The following is a 27,072-nucleotide window of genomic DNA, read 5'->3' as shown; positions in this document are numbered from 1 at the left end:
GGTTGAGAGCGGGAGGGGGGAGAGAGCGGGAGGGGGGGGAGAGAGCGGGAGGGGGGGGAGAGCGGGAGGGGGGGGAGAGAGCGGGAGGGGGGGGAGAGAGCGGGAGGGGGGGAGAGAGCGGGAGGGGGGGAGAGAGCGGGAGGGGGGGAGAGAGCGGGAGGGGGGGAGAGAGCGGGAGGGGGGGAGAGAGCGGGAGGGGGGAGAGAGCGGGAGGGGGGGAGAGAGCGGGAGGGGGGGAGAGAGCGGGAGGGGGGGAGAGAGCGGGAGGGGGGGAGAGAGCGGGAGGGGGGAGAGAGCGGGAGGGGGCGAGAGAGCGGAGGGGGCGAGAGAGCGGGAGGGGGCGAGAGAGCGGGAGGGGGCGAGAGAGCGGGAGGGGGGCGAGAGAGCGGGAGGGGGGAGAGAGCGGGAGGGGGGAGAGAGCGGGAGGGGGAGAGAGAGCGGGAGGGGGAGAGAGAGCGGGAGGGGGAGAGAGCGGGAGGGAGAGTGAGAGACAGTGAGAGGGAGAGGAGGGTAGAGAGAGAGGCAGTGAGGGGAGTGAGTGAGAGAGAGAGTGAGGGAGGGGAGAGAGTGAGGAGGAGGGTGTTGAGGGATACCGAACCAAGGAGGGTATATGGAGTTAGCTCGCCGATCAGCCACGATCTCACTGAATGGCGGAGCAGACCCAAGGGGCCGAATGGCCGGCTCCTGCTCGGGTCCCTTTGTACTCACTGGAATGGGTGCACCTCCTGTGTTTTGTAGATCAGGTGTAAGACGGAGGTGTAGAATCGGAGGCTGATGGTGACGGAGAGGATGGACAGGGTGAGGTACGCCAGTACGCTGATACCGCTGAATTGGGTGAGGGAGAATAAGATGAGAACGATGGCACCAAACAAGGTGCCCGTCTTCTTCACATCCTCCCAGTAGAGAAGGTCAATCACTGAAGGCAAACCAGAGAGACAGAGGATGAGGAGAGAAAGGGAAATAATTTAATCAGCACAGGTCAGAGGCTGTGTCTCACCTCCTGACTCCCCAAAGCCTTTCCATCTACAAGGCACCAGTCAGGAGTGCGATGGAACACTCTCCACTTGCCTGGATGAGTTGCAGCTCCAGCAACACTCGAGAAGCTCGACACCATCCAGGACAAAGCAGCCCGCTTTGATCGGCACGCTACCCACCACCTTCAACACTCACTCCCTCCACCACCGGCGCCCCCTGGCTGCAGTGTGCACCGTCTACAAGACGCACTGCAGCAACTCGCCAAGGCTTCTTCGGCAGCACCTCCCAAACCTGCGACCTCTACCCCCTAGAAGGACAAGGGCAGCAGGCGCATGGGAACACCACCACCTCCACGTTCCCCTCCCAGTCACACACCATCCCGACTTGGAAATATATCGGCCGTTCCTTCATTGTCACATTTATCGCCCGTCCCTAATTGCCCCTTGAGAAGGTGGTGGTGAGCCGCCTTCTTGAACTGCTGCAGTCCCGTGTGGTGAAGGTGCTCCCACAGTGCTGTTAGGGAGGGAGTTCCAGGATTGTGACCCAGCGACGATGAAGGCCCTTGTCCTTCTAGGCGGTAGAGGTCGCAAGTTTGGGAGGTAATTTAGAAAGAAAAACTTGCATTTATATAGCGCCTTACACGACCACCGGATGTCTCAAAGCGCTTTCCAGCTAATTATGTACTTTTGGAGTGTAGTCACTGTTGTAATGTGGGAAACGCGGCAGCCAATTTGCGCACAGCAAGCTCCCACAAACAGCAATGTGATAATGACCAGATAATCTGTTTTAGTGATGTTGATTGAGGGATAAATATTGGCCCCAGGACAACGAGGAGAACTCCCCTGCTCTTCTTCGAAATAGTGCCCTGGGATCTTTTACGTCCACCTGAGAGAGCAGACGGGGCCTCGGTTTAACGTCTCATCTGAAAGACGGCACCTCCGACAGTGCGGCGCTCCCTCAGCACTGCACTGGGAGTGTCAGCGTCAGCCTGGATTTATGTGTTCCAGTCCCTGGAGTGGGACTTGAACCCACAACCTTCTGACTCAGAGGCGAGAGTGCTGCCCACTGAGTCATGGCTGACACCATATATAGATAAACACACAGGACTTATGACCTCTAGCCTTTGGGATATTCTCAGAGTGGTTTCAGCCAGGTATAAGACGGGGAGTTTTTTTTCCAGCAGCCTGAAAGTTGATTGACACAGTGTCGAAAATTCGCCACGGGGGATTTTACCCAATCAACTGCAGACGGAACAATATTTTCCGTGTGAGTGCAGCCCAGTCTGTGATTCCCGCAATCTGTCCTCACGGATTCGGGGTCCACAGGGCAGCCCCCAGTCCCAGCTGCATTGCACACCTCCTCTCTCCAGCCCCCCACCCCACCCCACCCACACCCCGCCTCCCCCCCAATCAGGGCACTGGGTCGGGGACCCCATGTAGGCTCCCCTTCTGAAAGTCAGCGCATGGGAACATGATCTCCTCCAGGTTCCCCTCCGTAGCCCCATGACACTCAGTGCCCCTCGGGACCCTCTTGCCCAGAATGATGCAGCACCAGTGGGACCTGTCTCCCCAGCGAGATGCAGCACCCTCGGGAGAGGGCAGCTGGTGCTCATTGGACCTTCCCTCCCGCCACTTCTCAGAGAGTCAATGATCTCAGGAAAAGATGTGCAATTAATGATCGGTTAAAAAAAAACATTCATAGTGTAAAACGTGTCTGATACACTCCTGCCATCCGTTTCCAGCTGATCGATTTCTTTCGAATGTGGTTAAAGAAATGAAGGAAGGGCACCGGACAGGATGGGCTGAATGGGCGCCTTCTACAACAACAACTTGTATTTATATAGCACCTTTAACGTTGTGAAACCGAGCCGCATAAGGAGAAATTAGCGCAGGTGACCAAAAGCTTGGTCAAAGAGGTCGGTTTTAAGGAACGTCTTGAAGGAGGAAAGAGAGTTAGCGAGGTGGAGAGGTTTAGGGAGGGAGTTCCAGAGCTTGGGGCCCAGGCAACAGAAGGCACGGCCACCGATGGTGGAGCGATTATAATCAGGGATGCTCAGGAGGGCAGAATTAGAGGAGCGCAGATATCTCTGGGGGGGTTTGTGGAACTGGAGGGGATTACAGAGATAGGGAGGGGGGAGGGCCATGGAGGGACTTGTAAACAAGGATGAGAAATATATATCTACGTAGGATTACACAGGATACACGGCACAGAAACAGGCCATTCAGCCCAACCAGTCCGTGCCGGCGTTTATGCTCCACTCCTCCTGTCTTTCCTCATCTAACTCTATCAGCATAACCCTCTATTCCCTTCTCCCCCATATACTTGTCCAGCCTCCCCTTAAATACATCGATACTATTCGCCTCAACCCCTCCCTGTGGCAGCGAGTTCCACATTCTCACCGCTCTCCAGGTAAAGAAGTTTCTCCTGAATTCCCCCATTGGATTTCTCGGTGACGATCTTATATTGACAGCCTCTAGTTATGCTCTTCCCCACAAGTGGAAACATTCTCTCTGTATCCGCTCCATCAAAACCTTTCATCATTTTAAAGCCCCGGGCCGTGACTGTCTGTGATGCGGTGAAGACAGGGCCGGGAAACTCTGTGTGCCCGACAGGCTCGGAAACCTCGCCACCCCGCCCCCGCCCGCAGTGCCGTCGGGCACTGAAATCCAACCCTCGTCACCTCCCCAGCGCACGGTGCTTTGGGAGCGCGAGCATTCCCCGGTGCTATGATTAGCCTGTTCACCGAGAGGACATGAGGGAGCAGCTGGAGGCGGTGGGTGGGTGGGAGATCCCGCGACAGCTGATCAGATCGAATTGCAAATTTAAAAAAAAAAAGTTTCGCGAGGCCCTCGGGGCTGGCCCAGGGAGGAAAAAAAGCAAACTGTAAATTCAGCGGGGAGGGAAAATGAACTAACGAGAGCCGAGCCGGTAAACGTGAGAAGCAGCAGCTGATTAGGAGACACCCTTCTCCCCTCGGGTGCCTGTCAGAGGCTGGTTTCTGGGCTCATTCTGACTGTAAGCTGCCACTGTGAAGACTCGTGTTTTTTGCAAACTTTGAACGCCTGGGATTTCAGCCCCTGACAGAAGCACACACCGCTCCTTGCTGTCCCTGCCCTGCGAGGAAGAGTAAGATCTACCTTTCCATCCCATCTTGCGCTCTTCTCTTCTAGTTTTTTTTCCCCAGTTGCCGGGAGAAGCTTCAGCAGAGACACAGACACACACACACACACACTCGCGCCCGCACACAGCACCTGCCGCTGGCTCGGGCTGACAGCTCTCTGGTGCTGGGACTGCCCGTCATCCCCAATCACGCTCCAGCACTCGGTTAACCCTTGCTGGTCTGAGCTCGGCATCATCGCTGCACACCCAGCAGCCAGCAGAGGCAGTCAGGTCCAGGAGCCTCTCACCCCGACCGCGCATTGGCACATCATCATCACGGGCAGTCCTTCGGAGTCGAGGAAGACTTGCTTCCACTCTTAAAATGAGTCCTTCGGTGGTTGAACAGTCCAATACGAGAGCCACAGTCCCTGTCACAGGTGGGACAGACAGTGGTTGAGGGAAGGAGAGGGTGGGACTGGTTTGCCGCACGCTCCTTCCGCTGCCTGCGCTTGGTTTCTGCACGCTCTCGGCGACGAGACTCGAGGTGCTCAGCGCCCTCCCGGATGCACTTCCTCCACTTAGGGCAGTCTTTGGCCAGGGACTCCCAGGTGTCGGTGGGGATGTTGCACTTTATCAGGGAGGCTTTGAGGGTGTCCCTGTAACGTTTCCTCTGCCCATTTTGGCTCGTTTGCCGTGAAGGAGTTCCGAGTCGAGCGCTTGCTTTGGGAGTCTCGTGTCTGGCATGAGGACAGTCTGGCCCTGCCCAACGGAGCCACTTGAAGCATTTATATAGTGCCTCTCGCGACCCAAGGACGTCCCCAAAGCGCTTTACAGCCAAACGAAGTACTTTTTGGAGCGCAGTCACTGTTGCAATGCGGGAAACGCGGCAGCCAATCTGCGCACAGCAAGCTCCCACAGACAGCAATGTGATAATGACTGGATCATCTGTTGTGGTGGTGCTGTTTCAGGGACAAATATTGGCCCAGGGCCACTGGGGAGAACTCCCCTGCTCTTCAAATAGTGACATGCCATCTTTTCATCCACCGGAGAGGGGAGATGGGGGCGACAGTTTAACCGCCCTTAACTTTCTAAATTCCAGGGAGTACAGGCCGAGTTTGTGAAATCTCTCCTCGTAACTTAACCCTTGAAGTCTGGGTACCATTCTGGTAAAACCACGCTACACTCCCTCCAAGGCCAATATACCCTCCCTCAGGTGTGGAGCCCAGAACTGCTCACAGTGCTCCAGGTGGGGTCTAACCAGGGCTTTGTACAGCTGCAGCATAACTTCTACCCTCTTGTATTCTAGCCCGCTAGATATAAAGGCCAGCATTCCATTAGCCGTTTTGATTATTCTCTGTACCTGGTTCTTGACATTTTAACGATCGATGTACCTGGACCTCCCGGGGCCGAAATTGCCCCGCTCCTGAAGGCCTGTTACCGCCGCAAATCGCCGGTCATGCTGCGGAATGGAGTGGCCGCTGATAGTCCAATTAGCCTCCCGAAGTTTCCCGGCAGTGCCCCGATTCCCCCCTCCTCCCCCCCCCACCCACCCACCGCTCCCCTGCTGCCGATCCGCGGTAAGCGCGTCATCACCGTGAGCACCGCCGATCTAACCCCGCCCCCTCCATCCCGACGGCGACATTCCCCTCGGAAAATCTTCGGCCCGCCCGGCAGTGCCAAAACACGCTTTCACCCGGTGGCCCAGTGAGGCTGAGGCCTTCTGCAGCGACGGTGACGCTTCCCTTAAAGGGGAGGGCGCACTGCCGCGGCTGCCATGTTTTTATTTTGTTGGGCCGACAATTATGCCCCCCCCCCCCCCCGGGTTCGGCCGGGCTGCCAACAGGCAGCATGGCACGCCCTCTTGGGTGCCAGGACGCTGGGCCGGCCGAAACGTTCCCTGGTGGCCCAGTGGCCCGAAGATTGCGGAGGCCCTCCCCTTTAAGTGAAGGGGTGAGCCGTGGTGAGGCGGTGGCGCGATGACGTCATCGCGGCAGTCACTCCGCATCGCCCCCAACTTCTGCCCCTCCCGTGTACTCACCCCCTGTATCTGCCCCTCCCGTGTACTCACCCCCTGTATCTGCCCCTCCCGTGTACTCACCCCCTGTATCTGCCCCTCCCGTGTACTCACCCCCTGTATCTGCCCCTCCCGTGTACTCACCCCCTGTATCTGCCCCTCCCGTATACTCACCCCCTGTATCTGCCCCTCCCGTGTACTCACCCCCTGTATCTGCCCCTCCCGTGTACTCACCCCCTGTACCTGCCCCTCCCGTGTACTCACCCCCCGTATCTGCCCCTCCCGTGTACTCACCCCCTGTATCTGCCCCTCCCGTGTACTCACCCCCCGTATCTGCCCCTCCTGTGTACTCACCCCCTGTATCTGCCCCTCCGGTGTACTCACCCCCCGTATCTGCCCCTCCCGTGTACTCACCCCCCGTATCTGCCCCTCCCGTGTACTCACCCCCTGTATCCGCCCCTCCGGTGTACTCACCCCCTGTATCTGCCCCTCCCGTGTACTCACCCCCTGTATCTGCCCCTCCCGTGTACTCACCCCCGTATCTGCCCCTCCTGTGTACTCACCCCCTGTATCTGCTCCTCCCATGTACTCACCCCTTGTATCCGCCCCTCCCGTGTACTCACGCCCCGTATCTGCCCCTCTCGTGTACTCGCTTCCCCATATCCGCCCCTCCCGTGTAATCACCCCCTGTATCTGCCCCTCCCGTGTACTCACCCCTTGTATCCGCCCCTCCCGTGTACTCACGCCCCGTATCTGCCCCTCTCGTGTACTCGCTTCCCCATATCCGCCCCTCCCGTGTACTCACCCCCTGTATCTGCCCCTCCCGTGTACTCACCGCCCCCGCATCCGCCTCTCTCGTGTACTCACCGCCCCCGTATCCGCCCCTCTCGTGTACTCACCCCCCCATATCTGCACCTCCCGTGTACTCACCACATGTATCTGCTATCTGCCTCTCACCACTCACCGCTCCGTATCTGCCCCTCCTGTGTACTCACCCCCGTATCCGCCCCTCACGTGTACTCACATCCTATATCTGCCCCTCCCGTGTATTCACTCCCCCGTATCCACCTCTCCCGTGTACTCACTCCCCTGTATCCACCTCTCCCGTGTACTCACCCCCCGTATCCGCCCCTCCCGTGTACTCACTGCCCTGTATCTGCCCCTCCTGTATCCACCTCTCCCGTGTACTCACTCCCCCGTATCCACCTCTCCCGTGTACTCACCCCCCGTATCCACCTCTCCCGTGTACTCACCCCCCGTATCCGCCCCTTCCGTGTACTCACCGCCCTGTATCTGCCCCTCCCGTATCCACCTCTCCCGTGTACTCACTCCCCCGTATCCACCTCTCCTGTGTACTCACTCCCCCGTATCCACCTCTCCCGTGTACTCACCCCCCGTATCCACCTCTCCCGTGTACTCACCCCCCGTATCCGCCCCTCCCGTGTACTCACTGCCCTGTATCTGCCCCTCCTGTGTACTCACTGCCCTGTATCCGCCCCTCCCGTGTACTCACCGCCCCTCCCGTGTAGTCGCCGCCCCCGTTAAAAGCGACTTCCGGATCCAAATTAAACACACAACCAAGAGCGGAATTCCGCTCAAGAGGCGACCTCGACCACCACGGCGGTAAAAACCACTGACACGCGGTGCGTGCATGCATCCCGTTTTGGGCAGGGGGGCCAATTTCGCCCCCCCCCCCCCCCCCGCCAAATCCCTTTGGACCACTAATGTGTTTAGCTTTTCACCACTGAGAAACTACCCTGTTGTCTTCTTTTTTAGGTCCCAAGCGGATGACCTCACATTTGCCTACCTTGAAATCCATCTGTCACAATTTTGCCCAGTCACTTAATCTATCCTTGTAATGTGATGCTTCCATCGACACTGCTTGCAATGCCGCCTATCTTTGTACCATCGGCAAATTTGGATATGTGGCTTTCTATCCCATCATCGGAGTCGTTAATAAATACGCCAGGTCACGGTTACCTGGTTACCGCCCAGTCTCCGCCAGGCCGCAGTTACCATTGTTGGCCCTCTGCTGGTCTTGCATCGACGCAGAATCACTGCCGCGGCAATAACCTGGAGCCCACGGCAAAATAAACATTATTCATTGTGATTTACTTCAGGTTTAGCGGAGGCTGACAGACCGTGCACATACTGACCGGGGCCTGGGCAAAACCTCACACTCCGCTCCAGCCGGATAATCACACACGTCTCACCTCTATCTCTCTTTTTCTTCACTCCCTCCTCTCTCTCTCTCTCTCTCTCCCTCCCCCTATGTCTTCCTCTCCTCTTGCACTCTCTTTCTCCTTTCCCCTGGCATTCCATCTCTTCCTCTCTCTCTCCCTCCTTTCTGTCTCTCCATCCATCATCTTAACCGCTATCTTTCTCTACACTCCTACTCTCTCTCTTCCTCATTCTCTTTCCTTTTCTCTCTATTTCTGCCATTCTCTCGCTATTTTTCTTGTTTTCCCTCCCTTCTCCCTCCATTTCTCTCTCTCCCACTCTCTCATTCTCTCTCCGGTATTTTCTGTTACTATCACTCTCTCATTCCCACCATTTTTTTGCTTTGCTCCCTTCTCTCGACCTTTTCTTCCTCATTCTCTCTTTCTCTCATTTTTGTTCCCTCTTTTTTTCGCTCCCTCAATCTTCCCCTCTACTTCCTCTCTTTCTCCTTCCATTTCTTTCTGTATTTCACGCTCTCTTTTCCCCCCTTTTCCCCTCCCCCGTTCGCTTTCTCCATCTATCGCTATCTCTTTCTGTCTCGTTCTCGTTACTCATTGTCCCTCTGTCATCTCGGCAGCCCCTCGGCCCACAGTGGGTCTGAGGCAGGGAGAGGCCTGTCCCCAGCCCACAGTGAGGTCCGAGGTAGAGAGAGGCCTGTCCCCAGCCCACAGTGAGGTCTGAGGCAGGGAGAGGCCTGTCCCCAGCCCACAGCGAGGCCTGAGGCAGGGAGAGGCCTGTCCCCGGCCCACAGTGAGGTCCGAGGCAGGGAGAGGCCTGTCCCCGGCCCACAGTGAGGTCCGAGGCAGGGAGAAGCCTGTCCCCAGCCCACAGTGAGGCCTGAGGCAGGGAGAGGCCTGTCCCCAGCCCACAGTGAGGTCTGAGGCAGGGAGAGGCCTGTCCCCAGCCCACAGTGAGGTCCGAGGCAGGGAGAGGCCTGTCCCCGGCCCACAGTGAGGTCCGAGGCAGGGAGAAGCCTATCCCCAGCCCACAGTGGGTCGGAGGCAGTGTGAGGCCTGACCCTGGTATTTGGCTTTCTATAAACCTGATGGAAAAAAGCAATGAAGCATATTGCAGGAAATGAACTTAAACAATCAATCTCAGGAGACATTTGCTGAGTGATCTGAGCGTTTCTGTATTTGACTATCCCGACCTCTGTGTCTATCTGTTCTCTCCCCATTGATTGCTTTTGCTTGACCATTTGCCTCTTTGTCTCCATTTCGCCTCAGCCTCTGCCTGTCTCAGTCTCACAAACATCCTGTTGCAGTCTCATATCTGTTGCTGGAAATTTTCCTGTCCCTTCCTGCGTCTTTATTTAAATTGCTGCTTTACCAATGCTCCCTCTCTCTCTCTCCTTGTGTCACACCCTTTATCTCTCTTTGTCTCTCTCCATCTCATACTTCCTTTGATTCTCTCCCTTTGTCTTCCTTTCTTTCTCTTTCTCTCTTTGTCTTTGTCTCTCTCTCTCTCTCTCTCTCCTTGCCTCTCCCTCTTTCTCTTTGTCTCTCTCTCTCTCTTTGCCTCTCCCTCTTTCTCTTTGTCTCTCTCGTTCATTTTGCCTTTCCCTCTTTCTCTCCCTCTCTTTGTCCCTCTCTCGCTCTGTCTCGCCCTTTGTTTCTCTCTCCGTGCCTCTCTCTCTCTCTCTCTCTCTTTGCCTCTCCCTCTTTCTCTCTTTGCCTTTCTCACTCCCTTTCTCTCTCTCTGTAGCTCCATGCCTTTGTCTCTCTCTGCCTGTCTCTCCCATTGTCTCTCTCTCTCTCTCTCTCCCCACAAACCGCTGGCAGCATTAATCGAGTTATTCGCCACAATGTGAAGCAAGCATCGCTCAGTACCCTTTTCTTTGCAGAGGGCGGAGCTCCAGACGCTCTCCATCCCTGGACACTGGGACCTGACCTCCATCTCGAGCCTGTCTCAGGTGCTGCAGTTCAATCCTGGCCCGTCCGCTTGGCACGGCCACTAAAGCAGATCCTGCCTGATGCTCCAATGGAGCCGGGCGGGACCAGCCAGCTTTGTAACTGCAGTATCCTCCACAGCCAATCGCATCGCAGGTGGAGCGTTGCCTGGCAACACCCTTCTCCCAGCAGTGTAACCCTTTCAGTGCTGGAAACCTTGCATATTATGGGCTGGATTTTCGGCGCGGTAAAGTTAGCGCCCGGGAACAGTTTGCGCCTCAATAAAACTGGACATCTGGGCCCTGAGTGTGGGGAGGTGTCGTACACCTCTCTTAGGGCGCGAGCATGGGAAGATCCCGAGCTAAAGAAACGGGCCGGGAGCGCTCCGGGAGACAGCCGGGGAGGAGAAACACAAACTGAAAACCCCCACAAAAACATTCCCAATACATAGCGCACACCACCGCAACATAAATCGCAAAAAAAAAATTAAGACTTACCCGTGGACGGCATTACTTACCGCACTGCCGCCGGTATAGGTTGGACCGCCCTGATTTCCCAGGCGGTCACTGCGGGCCATGCTGCAGGGCGGACGGGTCGGGCAGGAGCCAAAACTCGCGCCGGGCGTGGCTCTCCCGGGCGGTGCTGCTCCGCGCTGCCGCTGAATCGGACCCGAGGATCGCCGCGGGGCGCTGGAGGCTGACCACCCGCCCGGAACACCTCACCGCCGCCATTGCCGCCGCTCCGGGGCGACAAACAGAGCGCAAAGGACCAGAAAATCCACCCGTAGAATGATTCAGCACAGGAGGCCGCCATTCGGCCCATCGTTCCTGTGCCGGCTCTTTGGTAGAGCTCTCCAATTAGGCCCACTCCCTCCGCTCTTTCCCCATAATCCGGCAAATGTTTGCCCTTCAGGTATTTATCCAATTGCCTTTGTAAGTTACTAATGAATCTGCTCCCACCGCCCTGTCAGGCAAGAATGTTCCCGATGTTGGGGAAGTCCAGAACCAGGGGTCACAGTCTAAGGATAAGGGGTAAGCCATTTAGGACCGAGCTGAGGAGAAACTTCTTCACTCAGAGAATTGTGAACCTGTGGCATTCTCTACCCACAGAAAGTTGTTGAGACCAGTTCGTTGGATATATTCAAAAGGGAGTTAGATGTGGCCCTTATGGCTAAAGGGATCAAGGGGTATGGAGAGAAAGCAGGAATGGGGTACTGAAGTTGCATGATCAGCCATGATCATGTTGAATGGCGGTGCAGGCTCGAAGGGCCGAATGGCCTACTCCTGCACCTATTTTCTATGTTTACTATAACTGCCTTGCTTTTGCCCTCTATGCCCCAGGATCCGGCCCTTATAGCAACAAGTGTAACGCATTCAATTCCAGACCCTTGCAGCAACACACGATGACCCATTCGGTACCAGGACCTCTGTTTCTACACAGTGTGATCTTTCAGTATTGTAATGTCTGACAGGTTTGTAGAGCTGTCGAAAATCCCCTCCGCGCCTTTAAGTTCTGCGCGGAGGGAGGGGTTTCCTGTACGGGCTGTTCCTGCACACTCTCCACTTTGCCATCCTTGTCTGCTGTCCGGACACGCCATGGCGCACCATCTTTCCGTCTGGAGGAGGCGGGGGTCCCCGATGGAGTGCACTCTATGCAGGAGTCCTCCATTTATTTATTAGAGACTTGGCCTGGAGGGTGTTGCACGGAGCGGTCCTGTGCAATCGGTTTTTAAGTCGGTTCACGGACTCCCAGGCCGCCTGTAATTTCTGCGGTTTAGAAGAGTCCGTGTTCCATGTTTATGTTCAGTGTGAGAGGTTGCAGCCCCTCTTCCATTATTCTGGTTGCACTTCAGTCCCACACCCCTGATCTTTGGGCACCCTGTGCGGAGGGGAGCGGGCAGGTCGGAGGGCCTCCTCGTAGGACCGCTCCTGGGCACGGCCAAGGGGGCCATCAGCCGGTCCAGGCAGCGGGCGGTCGAGGGGGTCGTTCGGCCTGACTGCCTGCCTCTCTTCCGCGGTTACATCCGAGCCAGGGGTGTCCCTGGAGATGGAGCACGCGGTGTCCACCGGTACGCTCGCGGCCTTCCGCGAGAGGTGGGCGCTGGAGGGACAGGAGTGCTTCATCACCCCCGGCAACCAAATTTTAATTTGATTTGGCAAGGTTCCCGGTGATTTGTAAATTTGTGGGTCCTAGTGCCCTTACCAAAAGGGGACACTCGGTGAAAAGTTATGTTAAAAAATTTGTGGAGCTGTTGAGTTGGGAGTGGCTTAGCCAGTCACATGATGTTCACAAGACTCAATAAAACCCCAGCCAGTTGAGTTTGGGGGATCCACGATGGGGCAGGTGGTTGTGAGCCTGGTGGATGAACTGGTAATGTGTCGTGAGATTGTTAAACCTTTGTTAATAAACCAACTAGTTCTTAATAGCAATGTGTTGCTATGAATTCTTAAGCAAAACCCCATGAAGCAAATACATTACAATATCTGCCCTGGGAGTGTTTGGTGGGGCAGTGTAAAGGGAGCTTTACTCTGTATCTAACCCCGTGCTGTACCTGACCTGGGAGTGTTTGATGGGGCAGTGTAGAGGGAACTTTACTCCGTATCTAACCCCGTGCTGTACCTGCCCCGGGAATGTTTGATGTGACAATTTAGAGGGACCTTTACTCCGTATCTAACCCGTGCTACACCTGCCCTTGGAGTGTTTGATGGAACAGTGTAGAGGCAGCTTTACTCTGTATCTAACACATGTTGTACCTGCCATGGGAATGGAGTTACCTGATTGGTCTGCTGCCTCCAAGCCCTGTGTTTTGGGACGCTCTGATTGGTCCAAGGCACTGGGTTGCTGTGGTGACTGCCAGTCCTCTGCGGGCGTACAATCGTCCGTCAACTCCTGAGTTTGGTAAGCATCGGGCGCAGTGACCAGGGCAAGTGAGTGTTGGCAGCCTGTGTCGTTACTCGTGTAAACGCAGCAGCTGCATCGTCCGGGCAACACGACGTCCACAGTGCCCACTCCCGCTGGGGGCACCGCCATGCCCATTGAACCCGGTACCTCCACCTTGCCCGCCATTCCCGCGGCTTCTGTAAGTGAAACGAACAGTACTCGTCATCCGCGGTGAGACAGCGCGGCTCCCAACAGGAGGCCCGTGCGCACGTGCACTCGTGTACGGGACAGCGAGTGTGCCAAGTGCGCGCGCGTGCGACCGATGGAGTGAGTGTGAGCCAGCGAGCGAGCTTGTGGGTGTGTGTGTGTGTGTGTGTTCGGAACTCCTTCACGGCAAACGAGCCAAAGGTGAGCAGAGGAAACGTTACAAGGGACCACCCTCAAAGCCTCCCTGATAAAGTGCAACATCCCCACCGACACCTGGGAGTCCCTGGCCCAAGACCAGAACGCCCGAAGTGGAGGAAGTGCATCCGGGAGGGCGCTGAGCACCTCGAGCCTCGTCGCCGAGAGCATGCAGAAAGCAAGCGCAGGCAGCGGAAGGAGCGTGCGGCAAACCAGTCCCACCCACCCTTTCCTCCCACCACTGTCTGTGACAGAGACTGTAATTCCTGTATTGGACTGTTCAGCCACCTAAGGACTCATGTTAAGAGTGGAAGCAAGTCTTCCTCGATTCCGAGGGACTGCCTATGATGACGATGATGATGGGTGTGTGTGCGACTGTGCCAGAGTGAGGTTTTTCTTAATTCGTTCTCGGGATGTGGGCGTCGCTGGCAAGGCCGGCATTTATTGCCCGTCCCTAATTGCCCCTCGAGAAGGTGGTGGTGAGCCGCCTTCTTGAATAAGCGTCACAGTCTCAGAATCAGGGGTCGGTCATTTAGGACTGAGATGAGGAGAAATTTCTTCACTCAAGAGGGTGGTGAATCTTTGGAATTCTCTCCCCCAGAGGGCTGTGGAGGCTCAGTCGTTGAGTGTATTCAAGACAGAGTTCAATAGATTTTTGGATCTTAAGGGAATCGAGGGATATGGGGATCGGGCGGGAAAGTGGAGTTGAGGTCGAAGATCAGCCGTGATCTTATTGTATGGCTCGAGGGGCCGAATGGCTGACTCCTGCTCCTAATTCTTATACAACTGAGTGGCTTGCTGGGCCATTTCAGAGAGCAGATAAGAGCCAACTACATTGCTGTGGGTCTGGAGTCACATTTCGGCCAGACCGGGTAAGGGCGGCAGATTTCCTTTCCCCGCAGAGGGGAAAATCGGCCATGGTTTCCCCCAATCCTGTTCCCCCTCCAGTGACCAACCGCCAACAAGTGCGGGACACTGGGTGACGTCGCACCCCGCCCCCCGCCCCCCGCCCCCGCACCGATCTGTTCCCCTCACCTGACCCCTGCCCCTTGTCCCAGCACTCTGACCCTGCACCCTTCCCCATGTCTGACCCCTGCCCTTTATCCCCGCTCTCTGACCCTGAGACTCACGTGACCCTTGCCCCTTGTCCTCGCTCTCTGACCCTGCATGCTGCCCCTAGCCTAACCCCTCCCCTCACTCGACCCCTGCCCCTGGTTTGGGTGCAGCTTAGACGGGAAGCTGTCTGTGGCGACGCATCCTCCGCCATCCTTGAGCGGAGTCCCACCCGTGAGATGGTGCTCTGTGTGTGTGCGCGTTCTGTGCTGGTAACTCGAACTCTCCTCCTGCGTTGCTCCCCGCACCGGAGACAATTCACGTGAAATGGGGTGAGGTTTTAGTCCAGGGCTTTCACACTGCAGTGGGCCTTGGGCTGGCCCGCCCTCCACTGCGTCAAGTGACGGACACACCACCACTACCTGCGCCCATGTGACTTGCTGTTTATAAGCCAGGTTTATGTTTGAAGGCACAATGACTCTCTAGGCTGGGGGGAGGCGGGCGGAGTAAGGAACTTGAGCTGGGGGTGGGGGGGGGGATGAACTTGGGCTGGGGGCATAAGGAACTTGGGCTGGGGGCATGAACTTGGGCTGGGGGGGCATGAACTTGGGCTGGGGGGCATAAGGAACTTGGGTTGGGGGCATGAACTTGGGTTGGGGGGGTAAGGAACTTGGGTTGGGGGGGCATGAACTTGGGTTGGGGCGGCGTAAGGAACTTGGGTTGGGGGGGGCATGAACCTAGGCTGGGGGCATGAATGTGGGCTGGGGTTGTCAGGAACTTTTGGTGGAATAAGGGGCTCTGTCCTGTCTGGAGTCTGAAGTCAGAATGGCTCGAATTACACTTTGCAAAGTCACTCAGAACGTAGGCTGGGCGGTTCCAATGACACATTCCAGAGAAACTTCTGGGTGTGGCTTATCCTCCAAGACGAGTGATCATGGAGAGACAAGCAGAGCATTTTGCTAGTGCAAATAACCACGTCCATATATTTTCCTTCCTTCCCCAGGGCGACAGATTCCCCCCCCCTTCCCCCCCACGGAAACAGTGCAGCAATGGACCCCGCTGACCCTGGCGCGCCTACCTGTCACAGGTGGGAGAGAGGGGTCTGAAGAGGCGGCCTCCCATTCCCTCAGCGGCCCTGGACCGGCCTCGGAGCTCGGCCTCGTCACCGTGGCAACCCGGCTGGAGGCGGCGTCGTCCTCGTTGGGCCTTCCTTCGGCAGCCTGGGCCTCCTGCTCAGGCGCCGGCCCCTCGGGGACCCCGTGGCGGCCCCAGACTCGGGATTCCCCCGCCAACCGGAGCTGGAGCTCCGAGAGCCCCTCCGACGTCGGCTCCGTCTCGGCTGGGCTCCTTTTCGATCCGGGCCCCTCGCCGTCCCGGTGGCTCAGCGCGCTTCCTGCGGAGGCGGACTCTGCGGGGTCCCAGGCGGGTCCGTGTTCCGGCTCGGGGGCCGTCTCCCGCCCTGCACTGTCCCTGTGACGGTCAGTCGCTTCCGACAGATTCAAATAATAGTCCTCCGGCTCGTCGTCCTCTTCTGCTAAAAAGGTCTCGATTGTCTCAGTCCGGACCAGCCCCCTCGGCGCCGAGCTCCTCTCTCTAGTTCTATGGGCCGCGGCGCTCTCCGAGGGCCTCTTTCCCCCGGGGCCGTCGCTTCCCTCGCCCGAGCCGCTGACCGCGGGCTTCGGGGGGCTGCCGGATGGGAAGACCGCCGGGAAGCATGGAGCCTGAACGAGGGGAGTCCCGCCCGACAGGGTCGACTCCAGGGACATCTGCCGGGGGGTGCCCCAGTACAGGGAGCTGTCTGTCCGCTCGTCGTCGTCAGAGTGTTCCTGTGCGGTCTGGGGTTCCAAGAAATCGCTCTCCTCGCTGACACCTGTGGCCGGGCGGCAAAGCAAGGTCACCCCTCAGTATTCAGTCAGAGCGTAGGAAAGGAGAACAGGAACAGCAAATGGCCGAAAAAGCAAACCCATCACTCCAGTAATAGATTGACTCACCTACCCACCTTCTCACTGTACACCCAACCCCACTTACCCACCATCTCCCCATCTCCCCAACCCCACCTACCCACCATCTCCCCAACCCCACCTACCCACCATCTCCCCATCTCCCCAACCCCACCTACCCACCATCTCCCCAACCCCACCTACCCACCATCTCCCCATCTCCCCAACCCCACCTACCCACCATCTCCCCAACCCCACCTACCCACCATCTCCCGATCTCCCCAACCCCACCTATCCCCATCTCCCCAACCCCACCTACCCACCATCTCCCCATCTCCCCAACCCCACCTACCCACCTATCCCCATCTCCCCAACCCCACCTACCCACATCTCCCCAACCCCACCTACCCCCATCTCCCCAACCCCACCTACCCACCATCTCCCCAACCCCACCTACCCACCATCTCCCCATCTCCCCAACCCCACCTATCCCCATCTCCCCAACCCCACCTACCCACCATCTCCCCAACCCCACCTACCCACCTATCCCCATCTCCCCAACCCCACCTACCCACATCTCCCCAACCCCACCTACCCACATCTCCCCAACCCCACCTACCCACATCTCCCCAACCCCACCTACCCACATCTCCCCAACCCCACCTACCCCCATCTCCCCAACCCCACCTACCCCCATCTCCCCAACCCCACCTACCCCCATCTCCCCAACCCCACCTACCCACATCTCCCCAACCCCACCTACCCACATCTCCCCAACCCCACCTACCCACATCTCCCCAACCCCACCTACCCACCTACCCCATCTCCCCAACCCCACCTACCCCCATCTCCCCAACCCCACCTACCCCCATCTTCCCAACCCCACCTACCCACCTACCCCCATCTCCCCATCTCCCCAACCCCATCTACCCACATCTCCCCAACCCCACCTACCCACATCTCCCCAACCCCACCTACCCCCTACCCCATCTCCCCAACCCACCTACCCACATCTCCCAATCCCACCTACCCTCCTAACCCCCCACCTACCCCATCTCCCCAACCCCACCTACCCACATCTCCCCAATCCCACCTACCCTCCTACCCCCATCTCCCCAACCCCACCTACCCACATCTCCCCAACCCCACCTACCCACATCTCCCCAACCCCACCTACCCCCATCTTCCCAACCCCACCTACCCACCTACCCCCATCTCCCCATCTCCCCAACCCCACCTACCCACATCTCCCCAACCCCACCTACCCCCATCTCCCCAACCCCACCTACCCACATCTCCCCAACCCCACCTACCCACATCTCCCCACCTACCCACCTACCCCCATCTCCCCAACCCCACCTACCCACATCTCCCCAACCCCACCTACCCACATCTCCCCAACCCCACCTACCCACCTACCCCCATCTCCCCATCTCCCCAACCCCATCTACCCACATCTCCCCAACCCCACCTACCCACATCTCCCCAACCCCACCTACCCACATCTCCCCAACCCCACCTACCCCCATCTCCCCAACCCCACCTACCCCCATCTCCCCAACCCCACCTACCCACATCTCCCCAACCCCACCTACCCACATCTCCCCACCTACCCACCTATCCACCTACCCACATCTCCCCAACCCCACCTACCCACATCTCCCCAACCCCACCTACCCACATCTCCCCAACCCCACCTACCCACATCTCCCCAACCCCACCTACCCACATCTCCCCAACCCCACCTACCCACATCTCCCCAACCCCACCTACCCACCTACCCCCATCTCCCCAACCCCACCTACCCACCATCTCCCCGTATCCCCAATCCCACCTACCCACCATCTCCCCATCCCCACCTACCCCCATCTCCCCAACCCAACCTACCCCCATCTCCCAAACCCCACCATCTCCCCATATCCCCTAACCCCACCTTCTCCCCGAAGAATCTACAAAGGCTCAGTGAGTGGGCAAAAAATTAGCAGATGGACTATAATGTGGGAAACTGTGAGATTATCCACTTTGGTAGGAAAAATAAAAAAGCAAATTATTATTTAAATGGGGAGTGATTACAAAATGCTGTGGTACAGAGGGACCTGGGGGTTCTTGTGAATGAAACGCAAAAGGTTAGCCTGCAGGTACAGCAAGTGATAAGGAAGGCAAATGGAATGCTGGCCTTTATTGCAAGGGGATGGAGTATAAAAGTAGGGAAGTCCTGCTACAACTGTTGGTAGGACCACACCTGGAGTACTGCATATAGTATTGGTTTCCTCATTTAAGGAAGGATCTATTTGCATTGGAGGCTGTTCAGAGAAGGTTCACGGGGTTGATTCTGGGGATGAGGGGGTTGACTTATGAAGAAAGGTTGAGCAGGTTGGGTCTATACTCATTGGAGTTTAGAAGGATGAGAGGTGATCTTATTGAAACATATAAGATAATGAGGGGGCTTGACAGGGTAGATGCAGAGAGGATGTTTCCCATCGTGGGGAATCTAGAACTGGGGGCATAATCTTAGAACAAGCCCATTTAAAACCAAAATGAGGAGGAAATTCTTCTCTCAGAGGGTCGTGGATCTTTGGAATTCTCTGCCCCAGAGAGCTGTGGAGGCTGGATCTTTGAATATATTTAAGGCAGAGATAGAGAGATTTTTAAGCGATAAGGGAGTGAAGGATTATGGGGAGCGGGCAGGGAAGTGGAGCTGAGGCCAAGATCAGATCAGCCGTGATCTTATTGAATGGCGGAGCAGGCTCGAGGGGCCGAATGGCCGACTCCTGCTCCTATTTCTTATGTTCTTATATGCCCCAATCCCACCTTGTCACTGTGTCCCCTAGAATTTAGAAGGTTAAGGGGTGACCTGATCGAAGTTTTCAGGATACTAAGGGGAACAGATAGGGTAGATAGAGATAAACTATTCCCGCTGGTTGGGGAGTCTAGGACTAGGGACAGAGTCTGAAAATGAGAACCAGACCTTTCAGGAGTGAAATTAGGAAACACTTCTACACACAAAGGTGGTAGAAGTTTGGAACTCTCTTCCGCAAACAGCAATTGATGCTCGGTCAATTGTTCATTTTAAACCGGAGATTAATAGCTTTTGTTAACCAAAGGTATTAAGGGATATAGGGCAAAGGAAGGTATATGGAGTTAGGTCGCAGATCAGTCATGATCTCATTGAATGGCGGAACAGGCTCGAGGGGCTGAGTGACCTCCTCCTGTTCCGATGCTCCTATCCCTAATCTCACCTTCTCCCCATATCCCAATCCCTTCGCTCTGCAGAAGCTGGGCTGCTTGTCCCTTGACCGTTTACACCGTGAAATTTTATGTCCTTCCCAAGTAATTTAAAATTGACTATCATTGGACATCTCAAAGCACTTTACAGCCAATGAAGTCGTTTTTTGGAGTGTAGTCACTGTTGTAATGTGGGAAACGCGGCAGCCAATTTGCGCACAGCAAGCTCCCACAAACAGCAACGTGATAATGACCAGATCATCTGTTTTTGTTATGTTGATTGAAAGATGAATATTGGCCCCAGGACACCGGGGATAACTCCCCTGCTCTTCTTCGAAATAGAGCCACGGGATATTTTACATCCACCTGAGAGAGCAGACGGGGCCTCGGTTTAATGTCTTATCTGAAAGACGGCACCTCCGACAGTGCGGCGCTCCCTCAGCACTGCACTGGGAGTGTCAGCCTGGATTTTTGTGCTCAAGTCCCTGGAGTGGGATTTGAACCCACGACCTTCTGACTCAGAGGCGAGGGTGCTGCCCACTGAGCCACATCTAACACTTTATTCCATAATTCAAAAAGGAAACATCATTAAAACCAGGGAGCAGTCGCTCGGAAGCAATAGACACTGAAAAGGTCAATGCGCATGGCTTACCTTCTGTCGAGGAAGGGGTGGAATCTGGAGTGGTGGAGACAGTCGAGGCAGATTCCTCTAACGGAGAAAGCAAAGTGCGATCACATCAAATCGGCAAACAGTCCCCGCCCCACTCCCAGCTGTAACTGAGCACCAGACCCTACCTGGCCACATGCTCCCTCACCTGCACTGCAGTGACTCCACCCAGTACCCACCACACAGCTCCAGGGACACTCGGAACACAGCGAGCAGAGGCACAAACCTCAACTCCATACCTGTAGAGCCAATGGGTGGAACAAAAAGATAGACTACCATTTATACAGTGCCAGTGTTTGTGTGTGTGTGTGTGTGTGTGTGAGAGTTAGTTAGTCAGTATGTGAGTGAGAGAGTTAGTTGTGTGTGTGTGAGAGAGTTAGTCATTGTGTGTGTGTGTGGAGAGTTAGTCATTGTGCATGAGCGAGAGTCGTGTGTGTGTGTGTGTGAGAGAGTTAGTCACTTTGTGTGAGAGAGTAGTTGTGTGTATGTGTGAAAGTTAGTTGTTTGTATGTGTGAGAGTTAGTCATTGTGTGTGTGAGAGAGAGTTAGTCACTGTGTGTGTGTGTGTGTGTGTGAGAGAGTTAGTCATTGTGTGTGTGAGAGAGAGTTCGTCACTGTGTGTGTGAGAGAGAGTGTGTCATTGTGTGTGAGAGTCATTGTGTGTATGTGTGAGAGAGAGTTAGTTGTGTATGTGTGTGAGAGTTAGTCGTGTGTTGTAATATATAGCTCCACCGAGCAAAGATTGCATTACCTACTTACTATTGTGGTAATGCAGTCATTGCTGTAAATACAATAAAGGCATCAGGTGACAGGTCACCTGACAAGTTCCTGTGTTGACAGCCATCTTGTAAGGGTGTGTGTTGTGATGTTGTAGAGAATATACCACATTGGCGATGAAGGATCAGATTCCTGGGTACCCAAGCTGAAATTGTTGTTGTTGGATGATTCCAGCCAAACAACAGAGACAAGAGAGGTCCTTTGTGTTGCAGAACAACTCAAACACCAAGGTAAATTACAAGCACATATGGCTGAACTGAAGAGTCCAGATGGTCGCACCAATGGGAATACTAGGACACTTGGGTGAGTTTCAACGTGACCGAGAGACTTTCTGAGCGTATGTGGAGCCACTAGAAATACTTTTCACCGCAAATATCATCGAAGTCCCCAATTATGAAAACCGTAACCGGCTGGTTTTAGAAAAAAAATGGGCTATTTTCCTGACTGAAGCAGGCCCTGAGGTGTATGAAACCCTGAAAAATGTGCTTGTCCCCGTCAAGCCAAAGGACACATCACTTACAGAGATTCTAAGCAAGTTAGAACAGCACTACAGTCCTGAGCCCCTGGAAATTGCTGGAAGTTATCGTTTCAGAATACAAAATCAATTACCTGACGAGAGTATCAGTGAGTACATTGTAGATTAAAAAAGCTATCTAATCACTGTCATTTCAGAAACTTTCTGGACCGAGCATTGCGTGACCGCTTTGTTTGTGGGTAGAAAAATGGAACGATCAAAAGAAAGTTGTTGACAACCCCTAACTAGACTTCTGATTTAGCTTGTCAGACAGTTATGTCAATGGACAGGGCCGATCAATAATCCCCAGAATTTCGTACCATTTCCAGTCGTCAGACAACCGCGGTGAATCGCCTGCAGGTTAAAAGTAAAAGGCAATTGGGCCCCAAGGCCTCAGGAACTGGCCAAGGTACATTGAAGTCATGCTATCGGTGTCTGGGACAACACTTTGTTCAAAGTTGTCCATATGTGAAGGCAGAGTGTTTCTTCTTCAGGAAAACTGGGCATCCTGCAAAGGCATGCCGACTGAAGGGTAAACCAACTTTCCAGGCTCTAAGTAGAAATCCCCAGAGACTGCATAGCATGGAAGAAAAGCAAAACGACGAAGAGATACACATCATCAGGAGCACGAGGATATCTAACAGCGATTCGAAAAGTATCATCCAAGTTGCAGGATCCAAGATACCCATGGAAATCGACAATGGTGCATCCGTCAGTGTAGTACCGGAATCGCTATATCTCGTCAAATTGCGTGATTTCCCATTGGAGAAATCATAGAGCTGCGAGGCTACTCAGGAGAGCAAATTCCTGTGGTAGGCCATATCATCATACCGGTAAAATACAAGAGCTTGCCTCTCTTAGTAGTGGCAGGAGACAAGCCTGTCTGACTCGGTAGAAATTGGTTGGGATCACTGAAGCTGAATTGGAATTAGATCTTTTGTGTTGAAACGAGATTTGCATTGAAAGATGATGTCATCAAGAAGTATCCGAAGGTGTTCTGTGAAACGGGCAGTCCAATCCAAGGCTTCAAGGCGAGTGTCAGGGTACAGAAGAATGCGAGACCAGTTTACTGCAAGCCACGTCCCGTACCATATGCACTCAAGGAGCGAGTTGAGTAAGAACTCAAAAGACTAGAGACTGAGAACATTATCTCTAAGATAGATCTATGTAATTGGGCTACACCCATTGTTGTTGTACCCAAGTCAGATAGTAAGATAAGGTTGTGTGGTGATTATAAAGTAACCGTAAACCAGGTTCTAGAGGGTAATTTGCCCAATACATTGCCAACTGTAGATTTGTTCACAACACTTGACAGGTGGTCAGATCTTCTCAGAGTTGGATCTTACGAATGCCTACTTACAGCTTGAACTAGATGAGGAGTCCAAGTCATGCTTGACTATAAATACTCATCTCGGCCTATATCAATTTAATAGGCTACCGTTTGGAGTGTCTGCCGCCCCTGCCATATTCCAAGGGGTGATGAACCAAATTTTGCAAGACCTTGAAGGGGTCGTATGTTATTTGGATGACATACTCATTTCAACACCAAACAGGCAAATCCATAATAACGTATTGAATGAAGTGCTCAAACGGCTAGAGAAGCACAGAGTACGAGTGACTGCTCGCAAGTGTGAGTTATTTCAAAACTCAGTGGAGTACTTAGGGCACAGAGTAGACAAAGATGGTTTACATCCAACCAAGGGAAAGCTGGATGCAATTAGAAATACACCCACTCCCAAGAATGTCTCTGAACTTCGATCATTTTTGGGTCTTTTGAACTATTATGGGAAGTTCCTACCGAAATTGGCTACAGTGTTACATCCACTGAATGAGCTGCTGAAAAAACAGGTCCATTGGAAGTGGTTAGAAGACTGTGACACAGCATTCAAGGAGTGTAAAAGTCAGTTAGTAAAAAGCACAATGTTAGTTCACTATGACATATCTAAGGAGATCAAGTTAGCATGTGACATCTCTTCGTTGGGGCAGTAATCTCTCATGTACTACATAGTGGGGAGGAGAGACCAATTGCTTTTGCTTCATGCACTCTCAGTGCCAGTGAGAGTAATTAGGCGCAAATCGAAAGGGAAGCTTTGGCATTAATTTTTGGAGTCAAAAAGTTCCACAAATACTTGTATGGTCGTAAGTTTACCATTGTTACGAACCATAAGCCCATGTCAGCAATCCTCCATCCAAAGTGCCCAGTTCCAATATTAGCTGCAGCCCGAATGCAGAGATGGGCTTTGATTTTGTCAGCATATACATATGATATTGAATACAGACGATCAGCTGATCACAGTAATGCTGATGCTATGTCTAGATTGCCATCCCCATCACAAGTTACACCCGATAGGAAAGAAGTGTTCTATTTTTCATATATTGATCAACTATCAGTCACAGCTGAAGAGATTGGTAGAGCAACCAAATGTTACCAGTTATGTTAAAGGTGTGTGATTACGTCACAAATGGCTGGCCCAACCAGGTATCAGAGAAAGACATTCATCCATATTTCATTCGTAGGAATGAATTGTCAGTGGATAAAGATTGTATCATGTGGAGTGCAAGAGTGTTTATTCCAAATAAATTCAGGTCCAAATTATTAGGAGACCTTCATGACCAGCACCTGGGAATGTGCTTGACCAAGAGTTTTGCACATAGTTACTTATGGTGGCCAGGTCTCGATAAAGATATAGAGTATATCTTTAGTCAGTGCACAACATGTCAATCGGTAAGCAAGTAACCACCATCAGTACCATTACAGCCATGGAAATGGCCTCCCAGGGTGTGGCAAAGGTTACATATAGATTTTGCTGAGCTGGAAGGACAACAATTGTTCATTGTGATTGATAGCCATTCGAAGTGGATAGAGGTGTTTCTGATGTGGAAAATAACAAGTAAAACATTTGCAAAAATTATTTTCTTCATATGGTCTCCCAGAAGAAATTGTGTCTGATAACAGACCACAATTTTGTTCAGAAGAATTTGCACAGTTCATGAGTAAAAATGGTGTGAAACATACCAAGGTTCCACCATACCACCCTGCTTCGAATGGTGCAGTAGAGCGCACAGTACAAATTGTAAAACGTGCCCTCATCAAACAAATGTTGGATCCCAATCCAAAGAAACAGCAGTTGTCGTTGGGACACAAACTGGCAAATTTTCTAATTACGTATTGTAATACTCCTCACACAACTACTGGTAGAACACCAGCAGACTTGTTTCTCAAACAGCAGCCACAAACTAGGTTCTTGTTGTTAAAGCCAAACTTGGCACAGTCTGTAGAAGAGAAACAATTAAGACAGAAAGAGAATCATGATAGAGGTGGAAGTGTGAAATTAAACCAGAAGGTGAGAGTGAAGAACCATCACGATAAATGGTTAAAGTGGTTACTAGGAAGAGTGGTGAAGATATATGGTCCTCGCACATATTTAGTCAAGATATTTGATCATGGACAGGTTAGGTTTGTTCACATTGATCATATTTTACCTACAGACGTGGAAGGACTCATCAGATAGTCTTGTTACAAGTACAGTACCAGTAGCATATCCCACATTAAATGTATCAGAAACAAGTCCACGAGAAAGTAAAAATTGAAATCTGAGTCCAAGTCAGGCAGACAAACAGTCTGAGGTTGTAGAGAGTTCAAATGTAAATCAAAGGCATCCCTTGGAGGAAAACTTTCCTCAGGATCAGCCTAGAATGAGTCTAAGTTCGACACCATGTTTGGAAAGTTCTGTTCGAGAGTGAAGGTATCCTCTTCAAAACAGAAAACAAGTGGTTAAGTTTGATTTGTAAATATGGCAAAATAAGTCCATATCTTTTGTTATGTATAACCATGCAAGTTATGTATGATGATTATTTGTTATAATTACTTTTTCATTAAGGAGGGAGAAGTGTAATATATAACTCCATCTAGTGGTCTACTGTGGTAATGCAGCCATTGCTGTAAATACAATAAAGGCATCACGTGACAGGTTACTTGACAAGTTCCTGTGTTAAGAGCCATCTTGTAAGGGTATGTTTGTGATGTTGTAGAGAATATACCAACTGTGTGTGTGTAAGAGACTTAGTCGTGCGTGTGTGTGAGAGAGAGAGACTTAGTCATGTATGTGTGTGTGAGAGTTAATCATTGTATGTGTGTGTGTGAGAATCAGTTTGTGTGAGAGTTAGTCAGTGTGTGTGTGAGAGTTAATCATTGTATGTGTGTGTGTGAGAATCAGTTTGTGTGAGAGTTAGTCAGTGTGTGTGTGAGTTAATCAGTATGTATGAGTTAGTGTGTGTGTGTGTGAGAGTTATGAGTATATTTGTGAGATAGCATGTGTTTGTGTGCGCAAGAGAGTGTGTGTGTCCGAGAGTGTTTGTGAGAGAAAGTATGTGTGTGTGGTTCTGTGAGATAGTATATGTGTCTGAGAGAATGTGTGTGTGCGCGTGAGTGTATGTGCAAGAATGTGCATCTGTGAGATATTGTGTGTGAGAGAGAATGTGTGTGAGAGTGTGGGTGTATGAGATAATGTATGTGAGTGTGTGTATGAGTGAGCATGCATGTGAGAGAGTGCATGTGAGAGTGTGTGTGTCTGAGATTGTGTATGCATGAGAGAGCATGCGTGAGAGCGCAAGTGTGTGTGTGTGTGTGTATGTAAGAGTGTGTGCGCGAAAAAGTGTATGTGCGAGATTGTGGGTGTGTGTGCGAGTGTGTGTGTGTGTGTGAGAGTGATTTGAGATTGTGTGTGAGTGAGATTGCGCGAATGTTAGTCAGTGCGTGTGCCTATGTGTGTGAGCATGTGTGAGTGAGTGAGAGTATGTGTGTTTGAGTGTATGTAAGTGTGAGCGTGTGAGTGCATGTGTGTGTGTGTGGGTGAGTGCGTGTGAGTGTGTGAGTGAGCCCGGTGAGGGTCCGGTCCGACTCCAGCAGTGTTGTAGAACAGCACACTGCAGAGAGCGGTCCCGGGGGGTGGGAGAGCAGCAAGGGTCAAAGGGGACCAGCAGCAAAACTGCCCGTTTAAATACACACACACATTTGCGGAGCATTTCTGATCTGTTCGGCTCGGACACTGAACGACAGAGAGGGAGGGAGGGAGACATCAGCAGGCCGCGGTAAACACTGTCCGCCTCCATTCATTCATTCGTTGCATGCAACCTCCCGCACTGTCAGAGCTGCCCCAACCCCACACGGCCTCTTTGTCCTGCTGGACAGACGCTCGCAGCTGGATTGGAAGTGAAGCGCCGCGCCGCTGCCCGCGGGGTGGGGCTCCTGTACGCTGGCTTCCTTGCATGCAATCTCCCCCTGTGTCGCCGACTGAAATGACAAAAGAAAATGGAGCCCAAACGTACTGCAGTGTGAAAAGCCCAACACCTGTCCCATCACCTGTCCCAAGCGGTGCAGGCCCATTCAGCTGGAGTCCTGGTACAGACGATCCTGA

The 27,072-nt window shown here is 53.4% G+C and overlaps 1 protein-coding gene across 1 annotated transcript; it reads right to left on the bottom strand.

Moving 5' to 3' along the window:
- Window positions 1-704: 704 nt before the first annotated feature.
- LOC139239038 (reticulon-2-like) lies at window positions 705-27,072 on the bottom strand. Its single transcript, XM_070867543.1, has 5 exons — window positions 26,984-27,072; window positions 20,350-20,406; window positions 15,611-16,402; window positions 12,972-13,274; window positions 705-916 (listed from the first exon to the last, which is right to left on the bottom strand). The coding sequence occupies exons 1-5, from the start codon at window positions 27,039-27,041 to the stop codon at window positions 705-707; spliced, it is 1,422 nt and encodes a 473-aa protein (XP_070723644.1). The 5' UTR covers window positions 27,042-27,072.

This window comes from Pristiophorus japonicus, chromosome 26 (assembly GCF_044704955.1).
Source record: "Pristiophorus japonicus isolate sPriJap1 chromosome 26, sPriJap1.hap1, whole genome shotgun sequence".
Taxonomy (NCBI): domain Eukaryota; kingdom Metazoa; phylum Chordata; class Chondrichthyes; family Pristiophoridae; genus Pristiophorus; species Pristiophorus japonicus.
The sequence above is the reverse complement of the archived record's forward strand: the minus strand, read 5'-3'. Positions and strand labels throughout refer to the sequence as shown.